General features: G+C 42.2%; 1 protein-coding gene across 3 annotated transcripts in view; it reads right to left on the minus strand.

Annotated features, from left to right (window-relative positions):
* The window catches only part of sh3pxd2aa (SH3 and PX domains 2Aa), a 201,753-nt gene that overhangs the window by 43,785 nt on the left and 143,480 nt on the right, over positions 1-14,488 (minus strand). For all 3 annotated transcript variants that reach the window (XM_080419673.1, XM_080419672.1, XM_080419674.1), the window contains one exon: positions 257-370. In XM_080419673.1, coding sequence (XP_080275799.1) covers positions 257-370 — 114 coding nt within the window. The remainder of the gene's footprint in view (positions 1-256; positions 371-14,488) is intronic.

The following is a 14,488-nucleotide window of genomic DNA, read 5'->3' on the forward strand; positions in this document are numbered from 1 at the left end:
CTTGTAGATCGGCTATTTTCAAATATTTAGTACTTTTACTTTTGGTACTTTAAGTACATTTTGATGCCAATACTTTTGTACTTTTACTCAAGTACATTTTTAATTCTGGACTTTTACTTGTAACAGAGTATTTTTATATTGCAGTATTGGTACTTTTACTTAAGTAAAGAATTTGAGTTCTTTTTCCACCACTGGTGTTCTATGAACCCATAACTCTGTGAATGTGTGCATGTGCTGGTTGCCCCCACCCACTAACCTTCTCCCGTCCTGGAGGTGCCCAGGTCCAAGTCATCTCTGGTTCCGTTCTGGGAGTCCAGGTATGTGGCCGGCACCCAGCCCTGCTCCTCGGCTGTGCTCACAAACCACCAGCCTAGAAGACAAGAAACACACAGACACAGACATAAGCACTGGGAACCAATCACCTTACAGTTACTCAAGGCCTGGAGCAGGGCTTCCCAAACACGCCAAGGACCTTCCAATATAGACATACAGTACAGTAGCCTCTGGCTGCAGAGGCACCTACTGTATTGTAAAAATGACTTATAATAAAGGAAGGAGGGAAGGAGAGAATGAAGAAAGAAAGAAATAAAGAGCATTTTTTTTAGGAATCTTTAAATATTTTGACAATAATTACAAAGTAGTGAAGCCGGGTTGAAAGTGGGTAAACTGGTTAAAGTGGTTAAACTGGCACAATAATTTTATTTGAAATCTTTTTGGTAACACTTTACTTAAAGGTCGCGTCTATAATGCATTATAATCACATTTATAACGCATTATACTTCATAAACCTTGTTATGAGTTGTTATGCATAATTATAAACATCTATAAAAAGTGTTATAATGCCTTATAAGTGCATTATAATGCGTTATAAATGTGATTATACTGTAATGCATTATAGATGCGACCTTTAAGAGGTGGTGCCATGGTTTTGCACTTTTTCTGTTTTTCATGTGTCTATGAGGTTGATAGAACTTCATAAAGCCCCCCGGTGGTGTTTTTATGGTGTTTTATGTCTTCTCTGACTATTTGGAGTTTCTTCCTGGAGGCTGAAACCTTGAGGGTCAAACGTGCCAATAGAGAAACAGCGCTTTAGTGACATCACAAAGCCATACCCTCCCCCTCATTATCATAACACAACAGGTGTGGGCATGAGGAGGAGGAGGGACAAGGACAGGTGGGTGGTGCTAAGGTGGTGGAGGAGGTGCTAAGGTGAGAACCAGGTATACTTAATGAACTGGAGGCGTGTCCACATAAAAACATAATTTTAACAATTTCTGTACACTTTTTTGTTGTTGAAAAAAATCCTTACATAATAATAATACCTTATGATCAGGTTTTAGGGTTGAAAAATATCATGGCACCCCATCTTTAAGTAAAGTGTTACCATATTGTTTTCTTCATAATTTATTTTACTTTATATTTAAATTTGTATTTTCCCCCTACTTTCCAATTGGCCCCCCATGGCGGCCCCCACTTTGAAACCCTGTGGCCTAAAGTTACGGCAGGAGGAAACGGTGCTGTGCTTGGATTCAACGCTTGTTTGCACATTGCGATTTAAAGGCCAATCATGGAAACTAGCAATGGAAGCAATATACGTCCAATGCTGCTCCCCCGTCTGCAGTACAATTTATCCCATCTGTAATAAGCCCAGGTGCAAGCTTTGGCACGGAATGTCAGCCTTCATTTATTAGGTGCAAATATTTCTATTGCTCTGGGCCTTCTTCTGTTCTGTACGAGCGACACGCAGAGATCTGAGATGGGGTAATAATGGCGGGCTGGAGGTTTCACCGACTTGGAAAGCTCTCCTCATGGCTAAAGCAGACCTATAATGTTGAAAGGGAGTGAGGACCCAGGGGGAGCTGAGGACAGGATCTGGAGCTTGAAGCAGCAGACTCATAGATCAACAGCGTCCCAGTGCTGGGAGGGACGGCGGAAAATGAAGGAAATGTCATGGAAGCTTAGACTAAAGCAGGGGTAGGCAACCTGCTGCTCTAGAGCCGCATGTGGCTCTTGGGCCCTCTCCCGTGGCTCCCAGTTGCTTGGGCAAAGAAGTAAAAAAAAAAAAGTTATTTATAGAGCCACCCAACAATGGAACTCATTATCCGCAAATATTAGACAAATTAAGAGCAAATATGTATTCCAAAAATTGATTAAACAGATATTAATGAGAGAGATCACACAATTACAATGATCAATATGTTTTTGTACATGATGTTTAACCAATGTTCCTGTAGTGTCTATATCATTGGCATTTTAATGTACAGTAGCTTATAGTTTTGGACTGACAAGTGTCAGTTGTTGTTTGTATGTATATTGTATGTTGTTTTATGTTGTGATGTTTTATGTGGACCCCAGGAAGACTAGCGACCGCGGCAGCGGAAGCTAATGGGGATCCGAATAAAGAATAAAGAATATGCAAAGGAATAAGAGGTTTTCTTTCTGTATTTTTTTTACTTTAGGCATAAAGTTAAGTTATTAAAGTAAAGTTATTAGTAAAGAAAAAGTGTCGCCCATACACCAGATAAAAATAAGAAACTAATCATTGAAGGAAAATAAAGAATTGATTAATGCTTGCTTGGTTTGTTTGATTTCACCACCAGTGAAATTATTGTTTATTGTTTGCTTATTTCTCAAAGCAGATCAAGTATACCAGTAAGCCAGCAACGGCTTACTGGTATACTTGATCTGCTTTGAGAAATAAGCAAACAATAAAAAAAAGTTATATTGAAACACCAGAAAAAGCACAAAAAAAAGGCCGCTCGAGACAGATTTTTTTCTTTTGGGCCAAAAATGGCTCTTTTGATAATAAAGGTTGCCTACCCCTGGACTAAAGCAACGCTTTGTAAGATTTATGTCATAACCCGGGATTCTAACCTGGGTCCCCCCCCCCCCCCGCGCGAGGGCTTGACATTTCTATTGCTGAGCTAAGACGGAACGCCTACTTGGGCAAGGGGAGATATTGCGCTTTGAGCTTCATGGCAATAGCGCTTGTCAGTCAGTATAGTGCTCCTACCCGACCACATCAGTGTCTAAATGTCTCAGTGGAAGAGAAGGGAGACCAAATAAAACCACAACAGTTGTGTTCGTTATATTGTATTAACATACTCCAAATAGTCGTATGCACCAACAAAAGTTTTAAGTTTGCTCACACACTGTTTCTCCATCTCTGTCTGTCTGTTCTCCACTCTTGGAAAACATCCGACGAGTCTTGCCAATTCTGCAAGATGCTGAATTGTGCCAACATTTCATGGCCTGATCACCGCTCTCCTCTGCATTTTAATTGGTTCCAACAGCGCAGGCCAATCCCGACCTGACTTTCATGGAGACGGAGCAGGCTTTTGGCGTTGACTGGTCAAAGTGACGACTATCTGTGGCCCCTATCTGCACGTGGGGTCTAAATCATGTTGAACTATGAAGCCGGACTCATACTTAGTCACACGATGGCGTCCTGAGGCAAAACATTGCCGATCTACAAGCTCACGGCATTAGCTTGTAGATCTATTTTCGCAGTGGCAAACCCGTGGCACAAGTTTGAATTACAACGGTGGACGGCAACCCAGAAAAAAACTAAACAAATGAACGATGAGAAAACCGTGCATGCTCCACGATGAACACTGCGGTCATTAATCCATTAAGACCGGATCTGTGTGTTATTTTTAGATTTCTTTGGCTATTCAAAAATAGCAGATATACAAGTTCATAGTGCGGCACCAAGTGCTATCTGCTATTTATTTTTTTTATCTTGAAAATGTGTGCAAATCTTTGAATACATATATATATGTATATTTATTAAAGCAAATCAAAATCCTTGCTTCTGGGGGGTCCCTGGAACAACATATTTTGAGATGGGGGTCCGCGGCCAAATACATTTTGGGGGTCCTTGACATGAAAAAGTTTGAGAACCACTGATATTATAGCAACATAATAATAATAAAAAAAAACTGTTAGGATTTAGAAGACATTTGTAGAATCCCCCAGAAGCAAAGATTTGAGTTAAAATGTTCGCTCTAAAAAATAGATATTCCAATTTTCAAGATTTTTCAAACAGATCTACAAGCTCATAGCGCGGCACTCGGTGCCGCGCTATGAGCTTGTATATCTGCTATTTTTTGAAAAGCCAAAGACATCTTACAATGACACATCAGATGCGTTCCCGGTCTTTATGGGTTAAATAATAATAATGCACAATGCTAGAGAGGCTAATTGCGCTGCATGACTCAGCCGGCGCTGGCATGTGTAATTCCTAACAGAGACGTCGTTGTTTGAGACATTCCAAAGGCACCCCAAGCATGTCCTCCAGAACATTAGGGATGGATGAGGCCCGCCCTAAGAGGCCATAAAACACTAGGAGAAGCTGAGCGTGTCAGTAGTAGTGCTTTCAAGATGTTGGGGGGGGGGGGGGGGGGAGAGGTAGTGAGGTGTGTGATTCATTTATTGAAGCTGCTCACGGAAACTCTGTATGGCTAAAACCATAGATATATACCGTTGCAGAAACCTCTTATCTCCATATTATATTTTTTTGTATTTTTTTCCGTAAATTAAAGGACGACTTCACCCATTTTCAACCTGTCAACCTGTCTTCATATAATTGGTCCTCACTAATGCTAACATGGCACCATTTTTGTCTACTCACTCTGTGTCTCAGAGGAGGGCTGTGGACAGTTCAGAAACCCTGTCTACCAGTGACATCATCGATGGGGAATCCAAGCTAATAGAAACGACAGGGTTTCTATTCCTGGAAAGTTAGCATGCTGAGCCATTGTTCTCACGTACAAAAAACAAAAAAAAATGTAAATATCGAAACCTCCTAACGATGATGTCACTGGTAGATGGGTTTCTGAAGTGTCCACAGCCCTCCTATGAAGATAGGTTGAAAATGGGTGAAGACGTCCTTTAACGGCCTATTTGATCATTCTACAGCGTCGCACAAATATAGCAAAAGTAGCGGATCGCGACGCGTTTTGATACAGCAATGGCTGCTGCTGTTCACTGGAGCCATGCGTCAACGTGGCCGCCATATTGGCAAGGGCTCAAGCCGTGTCTCCTAATGCTATGTATGCCCTATAGATACTGTACTGTATGCCTATTGAAGCAGGAGGCCTCTCCACTGCTGAAAGCATCACTGCATCATCATTGCTGAATTCTCAACTGATTTTCAAGCTGGTTTGGTTTGATACAAATGTCAGATGTGTACTGTAGTCATGTTAACTCATTGAGTGCCAATGACGTCTTTTGACGGCCGTTTTCAGTGTGCCATTAGTGCCAATGACGTCTTTTGACGTCGCCTAAAATATATATATATTTTTTCAAAATAAAAGTTTTAATTTTTTTTTTTTTTTGGGGGTATTTTTTTTTTTTTTAATCTCAAAGGAACTAGGAGAAAACGATTTTCAAAAAGTTAATGCTCCATCCACTTCAATGTTAAAATGTAAACGGAGAAAAAAATAACTTTTTTCCATTTTTCCTGCCTGTGGCATATGGATCAACAAGCTTGAAATAAGCCTGGCAGTGAATGAGTTAAGATATAGGATACTTAAAATAATGATAAAATAAAAATAAAAACTCATCTTACGTAAATAGTAATAATGGTTATAAAACAGGGAGAGAGAGAGAGAGGGGGGGGGGGAGAGATGGGTGGGAGTAGATATAAAGACAAGCATACGGAAGGTCAAGACATGAAAGCGATGACAAATTCGTCTTAGACCAGCAATCCAATCATCAGCTCTCTCTCTCTCTCCAATGCATTCACAGCCATCTGGTCCGGCTCTGTGTAATGCGGTCTGAGAAGCCATCACGCCCTGTCTTATGTCACGGCAAGACACCAGTCATATTAACACTCATCATGATTGATGCGGAAACTATGTCAATCTATAGCCGCATCAGAGGGGAAATTACAGCACTTGGTGCTGTGTGTTTTTATAGCGTAACGACGGTATTTGTAGTTAGTCACATTATTTTTTATGTGTTTAGTATTCCCTCACTTACAGTTTGGGGGTGTTACGAAGAGCATGAGTCACAGTGATATCCGCAGTGTTGTTTTATCCATTTGTAACTCTGAGAGTGTACTTAATGTAACCAAATGGATCCCGTAGGGGTTAATTTGGTTCCATTTGCACACTCTCAGAGGTATGAGTATAGGAACCAAATTATGAATTTCAAAAGTAATAATTAAGAGGAAATAAGTCAGCCTGTTTGAATATCATCTTCCATTGTGTACTGTACTGTACTGTATTGTATATATATATTATTTTTTTTTGGTAATTATCCAGGCAGCAACCATTTCTTTTCAGGAATATAAAATGTTACAGTACAGCTCTAAATGCAGTTGCTGCAAATTCAATGAGCATCTACACACCAAACGTAATTTAAGTACTTATGGATTGTCCGATGCCCGATGTCATGGAACCATGTGCATTATGGCTCTTACTAGGCTTAAAGCTGCAATCCACGGGATTCAAACTCAGGTATCCTATGCAAGCACCGCAGTGTCTACCGCTGAGCTAAGATGTGAAGCCTGTTTGAGGAGGGGAGATAGCACACTTTGAGTTTGAGCTTCATGCAACACCTCTTTGTCAACCAGAAGTGGTGTACGACAGGGCCATGGGATCCAAATGTCTCAATAAAAGAGCAGGGAGAATTGTATTAACCTTATTCTATCTATATTCTATGAAACCAGAGAATGCTCCTATGTTACTAAGCCCTGGATCAGTGGTTCTCAAATATTTGCATGTCAAGGACGCCCAAATTAATGTATTTGGCTGTGAACGTCCATCTGAAAACTTTTTGCCAGGTATCCCCATACAAGAAGTTCGTTGTTAAAATGTTTCAAAACTATTCCCGATTTTTCATTTTTTTCCCAAGATTGTTGACGTGCTAAAAGTTGTGAATATATAGGGTTAAAATGTTTAAACTGATTTTGATGCTATATTAACTCATTTTGCTGGGGACCCCCCTGGAACCACCTCAGGGACCCCCAAGGGGTCCCCAGACCCCACCGTGAGAACCAGTGCCCCTCGAACAACTTTCTATGAGAGAGCACAGCTTGCGTTGAGCCTGATTCACAGTCTTGGCAGCAAATTGTCCTGTGATGTCGCTTGACAAAAAAACTACATATTTTCAACTGAATTATTATTACTATATTTTTTCAGTTGTTATTTCTGTCAAGTGGCACGTTGTATGGCACTTTATCACTGCAACATAAATCAGGCTTTATCCAATATGTGTGAAGTATTCAGTGTTCAGCCCCCCGTTGTAAATTGTCACGGAAAAAATGAATGCGACACTATGGATACTGTTCAAAGGAAAAACATACTATAAATCAAAGCCCAAAGGAATGTTTTATGAGCCAACAAAAAGTTAATTTCTTATTCATTATTCATTATTAATGAAGCCAAGCTGTGACTAAATGTCACGGTCTTTATTGTCATTTTAAGCGTGGGGGGGGGGTTGTTTTTTTTATGTTTACAAATACTGAAAAGGGCTGCCGTATAGAGACTGGAATTATTACATTGAGTGCCATTGCACTTAAAAGATCTACCAGGAATAGTTTTAACACATTTAGACCGGAGACCGATTCTAAAAACCCAAACCTAAATTCTGACGTAAGTTTTCTGGAAAAAAAAAAATATATAAATATGTTGCTATATACATATATACGTATATATAGCAATAGCTAATGTTACAAAAAGCTGTTCCTGGATTGAAAGGTATAACAACAAATAGGTGTTCCAGGTCTAGCTTCACAAACTAGTGTGACACAGCCACAAAAGAAAATATCAACCAGACCAAAATGCAACACATACTGTATTGGCAACACAAAATCAGGGTATTACTACTCTATACTCTCAGCATGCAAGCACAAAAAGATGGATACTTTGTTCAGAGTCAAATATCATTGTCAGTGTCGATGTCAGCGTTAGCATACAGTCGATTTAAAGGTATATTTGGTTAGTTATTAGGATGGGATGTATGTTATTATTAGTTATTCATTCGTTCATCGGGAGCAGTTAACATGGTTCAGTGGTTCTTGCTCAACGCGTTGCGACGCGAAACCAGGAAGAGCCGGGAATATGTTTTCCCCAAACGGGACACTCTACCTCCGGGGCCGCAGCCGCCCCCAAGATTAGTGGTATAGCATCACCTCCAGGCCGTAAAACGCACCGCCAGCATCTGAGCCCCCCCGAGAGGTAGAACCGGTGAATCATAGGTTATGATTCTGTGTATCACACATGATGCAACACTTTAGGTTTAGCTGGCCAGATAAAACTTCAAGCTTCAAGTCGTAAAAAATATCGTCGGGTGGAAAACAGCTACTTTTCAGGACTTCAAATTCAAAAATAGCAAAAGTAGCAGATCGACAAGCGCAAAACGCGCCGCTTCGCGTCGCGTTTTGAGCTTGTGGATCTGCTACTTTTGATGCTTTTGTGTGACGCTGTAGTATGATCAAGTAGGGCGATAATTTACGAAAAAACACAACAAGTTAAAATATGGAGACACAAGGTTTCTGCCCGACAACAACGATAGGTTAAACTACTACAGTCACTATAGTGCTCAGAACTGACCTCAGAGAAGACCCAGGACAGTGGGTCACTTTAGGCAGTGATGTACGAGGAAGTATGTTTTAATGAAGGCATGCATCTAACCATAATCTTCTTTAAAATTATTCGATCGATATATTTTTTTAATCAATTGAATCATCGAGAAACCCATGAAATGATAAAGCAATCAGCAAATTGTATGTCCTACCCTGGATTCAAATTCCTACTGATTGATTGACTGAATACTTTATTAACAGTTTGTAAATAGTACAGTGGTACAATTATACAATGATGCCAAAAAGGATAACACAAAAAGCCCTAAGGGCTACTGCTGGACTAAGACATAACGCCCGCATGGCCAGGGGAGATATTACGCTTTGAGGTTCAGTCAATACCGTAGTGTTAGCTACCCGAACACAGGGTCTGCATTTCTGAATGGAAGGGTAGGGAGACTATCTGCAACCATCATACTCAAAATGAAGTTATATTCATTCAAATAAGTTCCGGATTGCAGCTTTAACAAGCATGAAGGTAGTCTTAGCATGGAGGCTATCTTAGCCTCGGGGTAACTTTATGTTTGGCTCTCAAACACATGGCGGGCAGGCACGCACCTACCCTCACACACCATATGGAAGTTCAATGGAGGTTTTTTTGAGCGTGACCCCGCTGGGCCTGATATTTAGTCAACATAGGTTAATGGAAGCCCCCTCTCTCTCTCTCCCATCCTATCTGCTTTCACTTGTAACAGGACTTCCACAGTAACCAGACCCCTGTGTTTTATGAAAACTTTCACCCAGGTAACATGAGCCTCACCCTGGGATGTGTCGCCCCTTCATCCTCTGTTATGTTCTACAGTATAAAGGTTTTTGAAATAGGGCATGACTTATTTGGAAGGGGGGGGGGGGACAGCATGAAAGACTTTGGCTGCCCCTCTCCGAACAAACGTGCTCCGGTTTACGCTGCGAGTTAAGAGCTTTGAAGTGTCCATTTAACCGGTTATTATGTGGATTTTAAGATTTGTTTTGGGGGCGTTTCGCCTTTGTTTTTTCCGATAGCACAGTGGAGAGAGACAGGAAAACGGGGGAGAGTTTGGGGAGTGACGTGCAGCGAATCCGCCCCTCCGGGCTCGGGAATCGAACCCCATGACACGCTGTCAGGCATCAAAAGGCAAAGACTTCTTTAACCAACTTTGAATAGAATTGGTTAAAAAGGAAAGCTCTTTGCTAAAGAAAACGCTTCGGGTGTCATCATCACGGTATATTGGATTGTCATACTCAGACAGCGCAGCATACACAATTGCTCAGACTATTTCTTTTGACAGGCGGAACACGCTTTCTAAAAGAACAACACTGGCCCGCACATAATCTAGGCCAGCCGACATTGTAACATCAACTAAAAGCAAAATGGTGCAATCCGTGATAAAGATGAACTCATGGCGGGAGGTGAAGCTCGTTTTACGCCAAGCCACAGTTTGTGGCGCTGTTATTTTAAGCTCATTATTGCTCCGTTGCTGTATCCACCACCGGCTTTCTGCTTACTCGGCACAAAGACAAGCACGCCGTCTCTGTCGGGTGGAAACCTCATATGTCCTGCTACTTTTCAGGATTCAAATTCGAAAGCAGGAAAAGTAGCAGATCCACAAGCTCGAAACGCGGCGCGAAGCGACGCGTTTCGAGCTTGTGGATCTGCTACTGTTGATGCTTTTGTGTGACGCTGTAGCATGATCAAGTACCACAAACAAAAAACCACAAAATGTTAGAATGTGGAGATAAGAGGTTTCTGCCCGACAGCAACGAAGAGGCAATTCAATAGGATGCCCCGACAAGCGGCACTGTCTGTGTCCCAGGCTCACTGCCCTGTGCAAGATCTGCTCCTAATTAGCAGAGAGTGGAAAGTAACTGAATACATTTACTCAAGCACTGTACTTGAGTATCGTTTTGAGGTACTTTTACTTGTGTTTAATTGTCTTTCTGCACTTTGTATGCTTCTACTCCACTACATCTCAGAGGCAAATATTGTACTTTTTACTCCACTACAATTACTAGAAAACTTGAGTTACTTTCCACGTTTTTTATTACAAAACATAGAGTAACGAGTACTTTTACTTTGGTACTTTAGGTAAATTTTGATGGTAATACTTGTGTGCGTATGATCAGGTAACATTTCTAATACAGGGTATTTCTACATTGTGGTATCGCTACTTTTACTCAAGTACAAATTCCAAGTACCTCTTTCCACCACCGCTAATTAGAAGCCGAGAAGGAGGAAACGCGACTCAACAATCACCTCTTTGGGATTCCGTCACAAAAGGCACGTTTCTCTGAAACGCTTCTAAAAAAGGCGTCATTGCGGATGCCTCTGGATGACTGGCTCTCCTCGCTGCCAACCCCCCCCCCCCCCTCCCCCCTCCCCCCACCCCCCACCACACACACAAAATGAGAAAGCGAAAGGAAAGTGTTTGGGTGTTGCTTTTGGACCAGGAATGCCGTGTGCAATAGTCTACTAGGCGGGCTTTGAAGGCCCAGCCAAACATCTGCTGGTCACCCACACCCCCACCCCCGTCCCCCCCCCCGTTCCCTTCTCTCGCACGTCGTTCTCCCCCTCCCTTCTCTCTGTTTCTTAACCCGTTGTGTGTGTGTGGTAGGTGGCATACATCTGAAATGTTCAAATGGTCTAAAAAATGTTTCAGAATGTTTCAAATAACGTAAAAGACTCAAATCTATAACAAACCGGCTACAAGCTCACAATGCGTTGCAACGTGTTGTGAGCTTGTAGGTCGGCTATTTTTGAACAGGGCCTAAGTGGTTAAACCACTTTGTATGAGGTAGGTGGCATGTCCACATTTTTCAAAAAGTTTCACATTTTTCAGAATGTTTCCGTATAATTAAAAAAATATATTTTTTAAATTCTAAAATGTTCTACAATTTCTCAAACATTTTCACAACACGTCACAAGCTCTTATCGGCTATTTTTGAACATTTCTGAATAGGGCTTAAATGGTTGAATAGCCAATCTCCTCCATTCTTTGTGAGCGTCTTGATTTCTCTTTCTTGTGATCTTTAGCGCTGTTTTTCTTCTTCCATTGTTTTTTTCATAGTTTTTCATAAATATGACTCCAGCTCAGCTCCAGCCCAGGCTCACAGTCCATGATGAGCACACATGCAGGCTCCATTAGTGCACCATTGTGTTGTGTGTGATGATGACAATCACAGTCTCTTCACAGGGAGAGAAACGATGAGAGAAGCACTTGGTTATATGGTCTGCTGGGGTATGTATGCATGGTGTAATGGAGGCTGCAATTAGCGCTGATGTGAGAACGACCAATTACAGCCTGTACCCATCCATGCCTAGTGAAGTATTAATATGTTGTGTGTGTGTGTGAGAGAGAGAGAGAGAGAGAGAGAGAGAGAGAGAGAGAGAGAGAGAGAGAGAGAGAGAGAGAGAGAGAGAGAGAGAGAGAGAGAGAGAGAGAGAGAGAGAGAGAGAGAGAGAGAGAGAGAGAGATAGAGAGAGAGAGAGAGAGAGAGAGCGCTGCAGGTGCTGCTATGTAAGCTCTCTGATTTATTTTCCATTTATTTTTAGTTATTCTCACCTGCCTTATGAATCATGTCGGGGGGTAAAAATCCCCATTTGGGTTATGTCAGCTATAGCAAGAGTATACGGTGTATATATACTGTACGTGCACACACACGTGTGTGTGGTGGCCTTACAGGTTTTTGCTCTACTGTGCACCTGGACAATAAAAGGAGCTGACATCAAACAGGAAATGAGCTCTTATGCTCAACAACATGTATTATTTTTTAGTTTGAGGTCCACTGCATGGGCTCAGCCAAGGTACACAGCTCGGTGACACACACACACACACACACACACACACACACACACACACACACACACACACACACACACACACACACACACACACACACACACACACACACACACACACACACACACACACACACACACACACACACACACACACACACACACACACACACACACACACACACACACACTTCTATACTTGTGAGGACAGCAACATTTTAGGACAAGTGATTCCAGGTCCCTTACCCCCCACCCAACCAATTACAATGTAGGCTACATTTATGCTATGAAAATTCAGGTTAGTTTATTAATCTGATGCTTATACAGTATAGTTTAGAAAACATTGCACTGAATACCAGATAACAGCTTTTACATTAAACTGGACTGTTAGAATGTGATTTTTAGCCTACCTCCTGGGGAGGGGAGGGGGGGAAAAAAGTATAATTGTATGGTCATAAGTCGTCTTTGGCAGTGTGGGCGTTTGGACGATGTCTCGTCCTTGGCAGTGAATGAGTTAACTCTTTGACTGCCAGAGTATTTTCATAAAGTACTCCCCCAGTGCCAGCAATTTTCGTGTTTTTTTATTTTTATATTTTGAATTTTTCTCATGAAAATAATTTAAGGACACATAATTTAAAGACCCAGCACAAATCCGCCACTAGAGAGCAGCACATGACAGCTTGATCATGTCGTTGGGTCTCTCTCACCCTTCTTGATAGATTAGACAAGGAAAAACATGAAAACGGATGTGACGTCATCCCAGATTGTTTTGATCGGCGAAAATTACGATGTGATACACGACGGCGATGACTGATCGTCACCCAGACCATAGATTATAGAAGAGAACCTGTCCGTTTGTCCGTTATACCGTGTGAAAACCCGTTTATTTACCTATTTTGGACGAAAATGACTGGGGAAAAAAATCAAAAACCGGAAACGGAATCCAGGCCATGACACCGGATGCAGATGTCCGTGAAGTAAGTGGAACTCGAGAATAACATTGAATATTAAGCAGCATAGCGCAATCAGAGATTAAACAATGAACGCGCGTCAAGCGCGTCGACGGCCAACTGGACAAAGTAGCACTTGACGCGTTATCGCGTCGTCCGCAGTCAAAGAGTTAATCACAAACAGCAACAAAAAAGCAATAATTTGGAACAGGTACCAAACGAGAAGCATTCTTATAATGAACAAAAAAAGAGTTTCAAAGTACGGCTTAACTCCCAAAAGGTGTGGACTGCAGACTTAAAATATTTCCAAGGAGAGGGGCACAGTGGCGCAGTCGGTAGCGCTGTCGCCTCACAGCTAGAAGGTCCTGGGTTCGATTCCCGCCGGGGACGCTGTGGGCGCTTGGGCGTGTCTTCTCCTCCGCCTCATCATAGGATCAGCCCATACCCTAGGTGGGGTTGGCGAAAGGGCCTACTCTGTGTGGAGTTTGCATGTAGTAACATGTAGTAATCCTGGTCACTATACTGCCTCGCCCTGGTCAGCCGGGGCGCCTGATGGAGGGGAATGGAACTGGTTGGAATAACGTGTTCCTTCCACGCGCTACGTCCTACCAGGGAAACTTCCCCCTGTCAGGTGACAAGGTCAGTTGGCTCTCATGCATTGAAGGAGGCATGAGCTCGGCCCAGGCCTCCCTAGGCTGGTGGGGGGAGTGTAGTGCCCAGGATCACTTAGCAAATTGGCACCGGGTGAAAAAAGGGTTACAAAATCGAGGGATAGAAATTATTTAAAAAACAATATTTCCAAGGCACTCGGTCTTTGATGAAAAAATAAAGGATTTATTTTGAGCAAGGCAACAAATTATGACCAACGCGTATCGACCTAGAGGGTCTTCATCAGGGGGGTCCGTCTCAAATTCATATTAACGGTTCCACTGTCCAAATACAGAAGAGCATTATGGACTGTGCTCAAGTGATCCGTGATTTACGAATCTGTGCCAGCGAGGCATTTGCCGTTGCTGTTGGTAGGCATGGCTGCCAGTTCCCACCTGATGTTATGTGGGAGCTCCGACTGCTCCAGACCATACTGAATAACAGCTAGCTTGGATAACGTCTTCAGACTAGGACTTAAGTCTAAGATGTACAGGTAATCATTAAAGAGGAAGATACGATCTCCCA

Source organism: Gymnoscopelus braueri (genome assembly GCF_963280865.1).
Source record: "Gymnoscopelus braueri genome assembly, chromosome: 2".
Classification (NCBI taxonomy): domain Eukaryota; kingdom Metazoa; phylum Chordata; class Actinopteri; order Myctophiformes; family Myctophidae; genus Gymnoscopelus; species Gymnoscopelus braueri.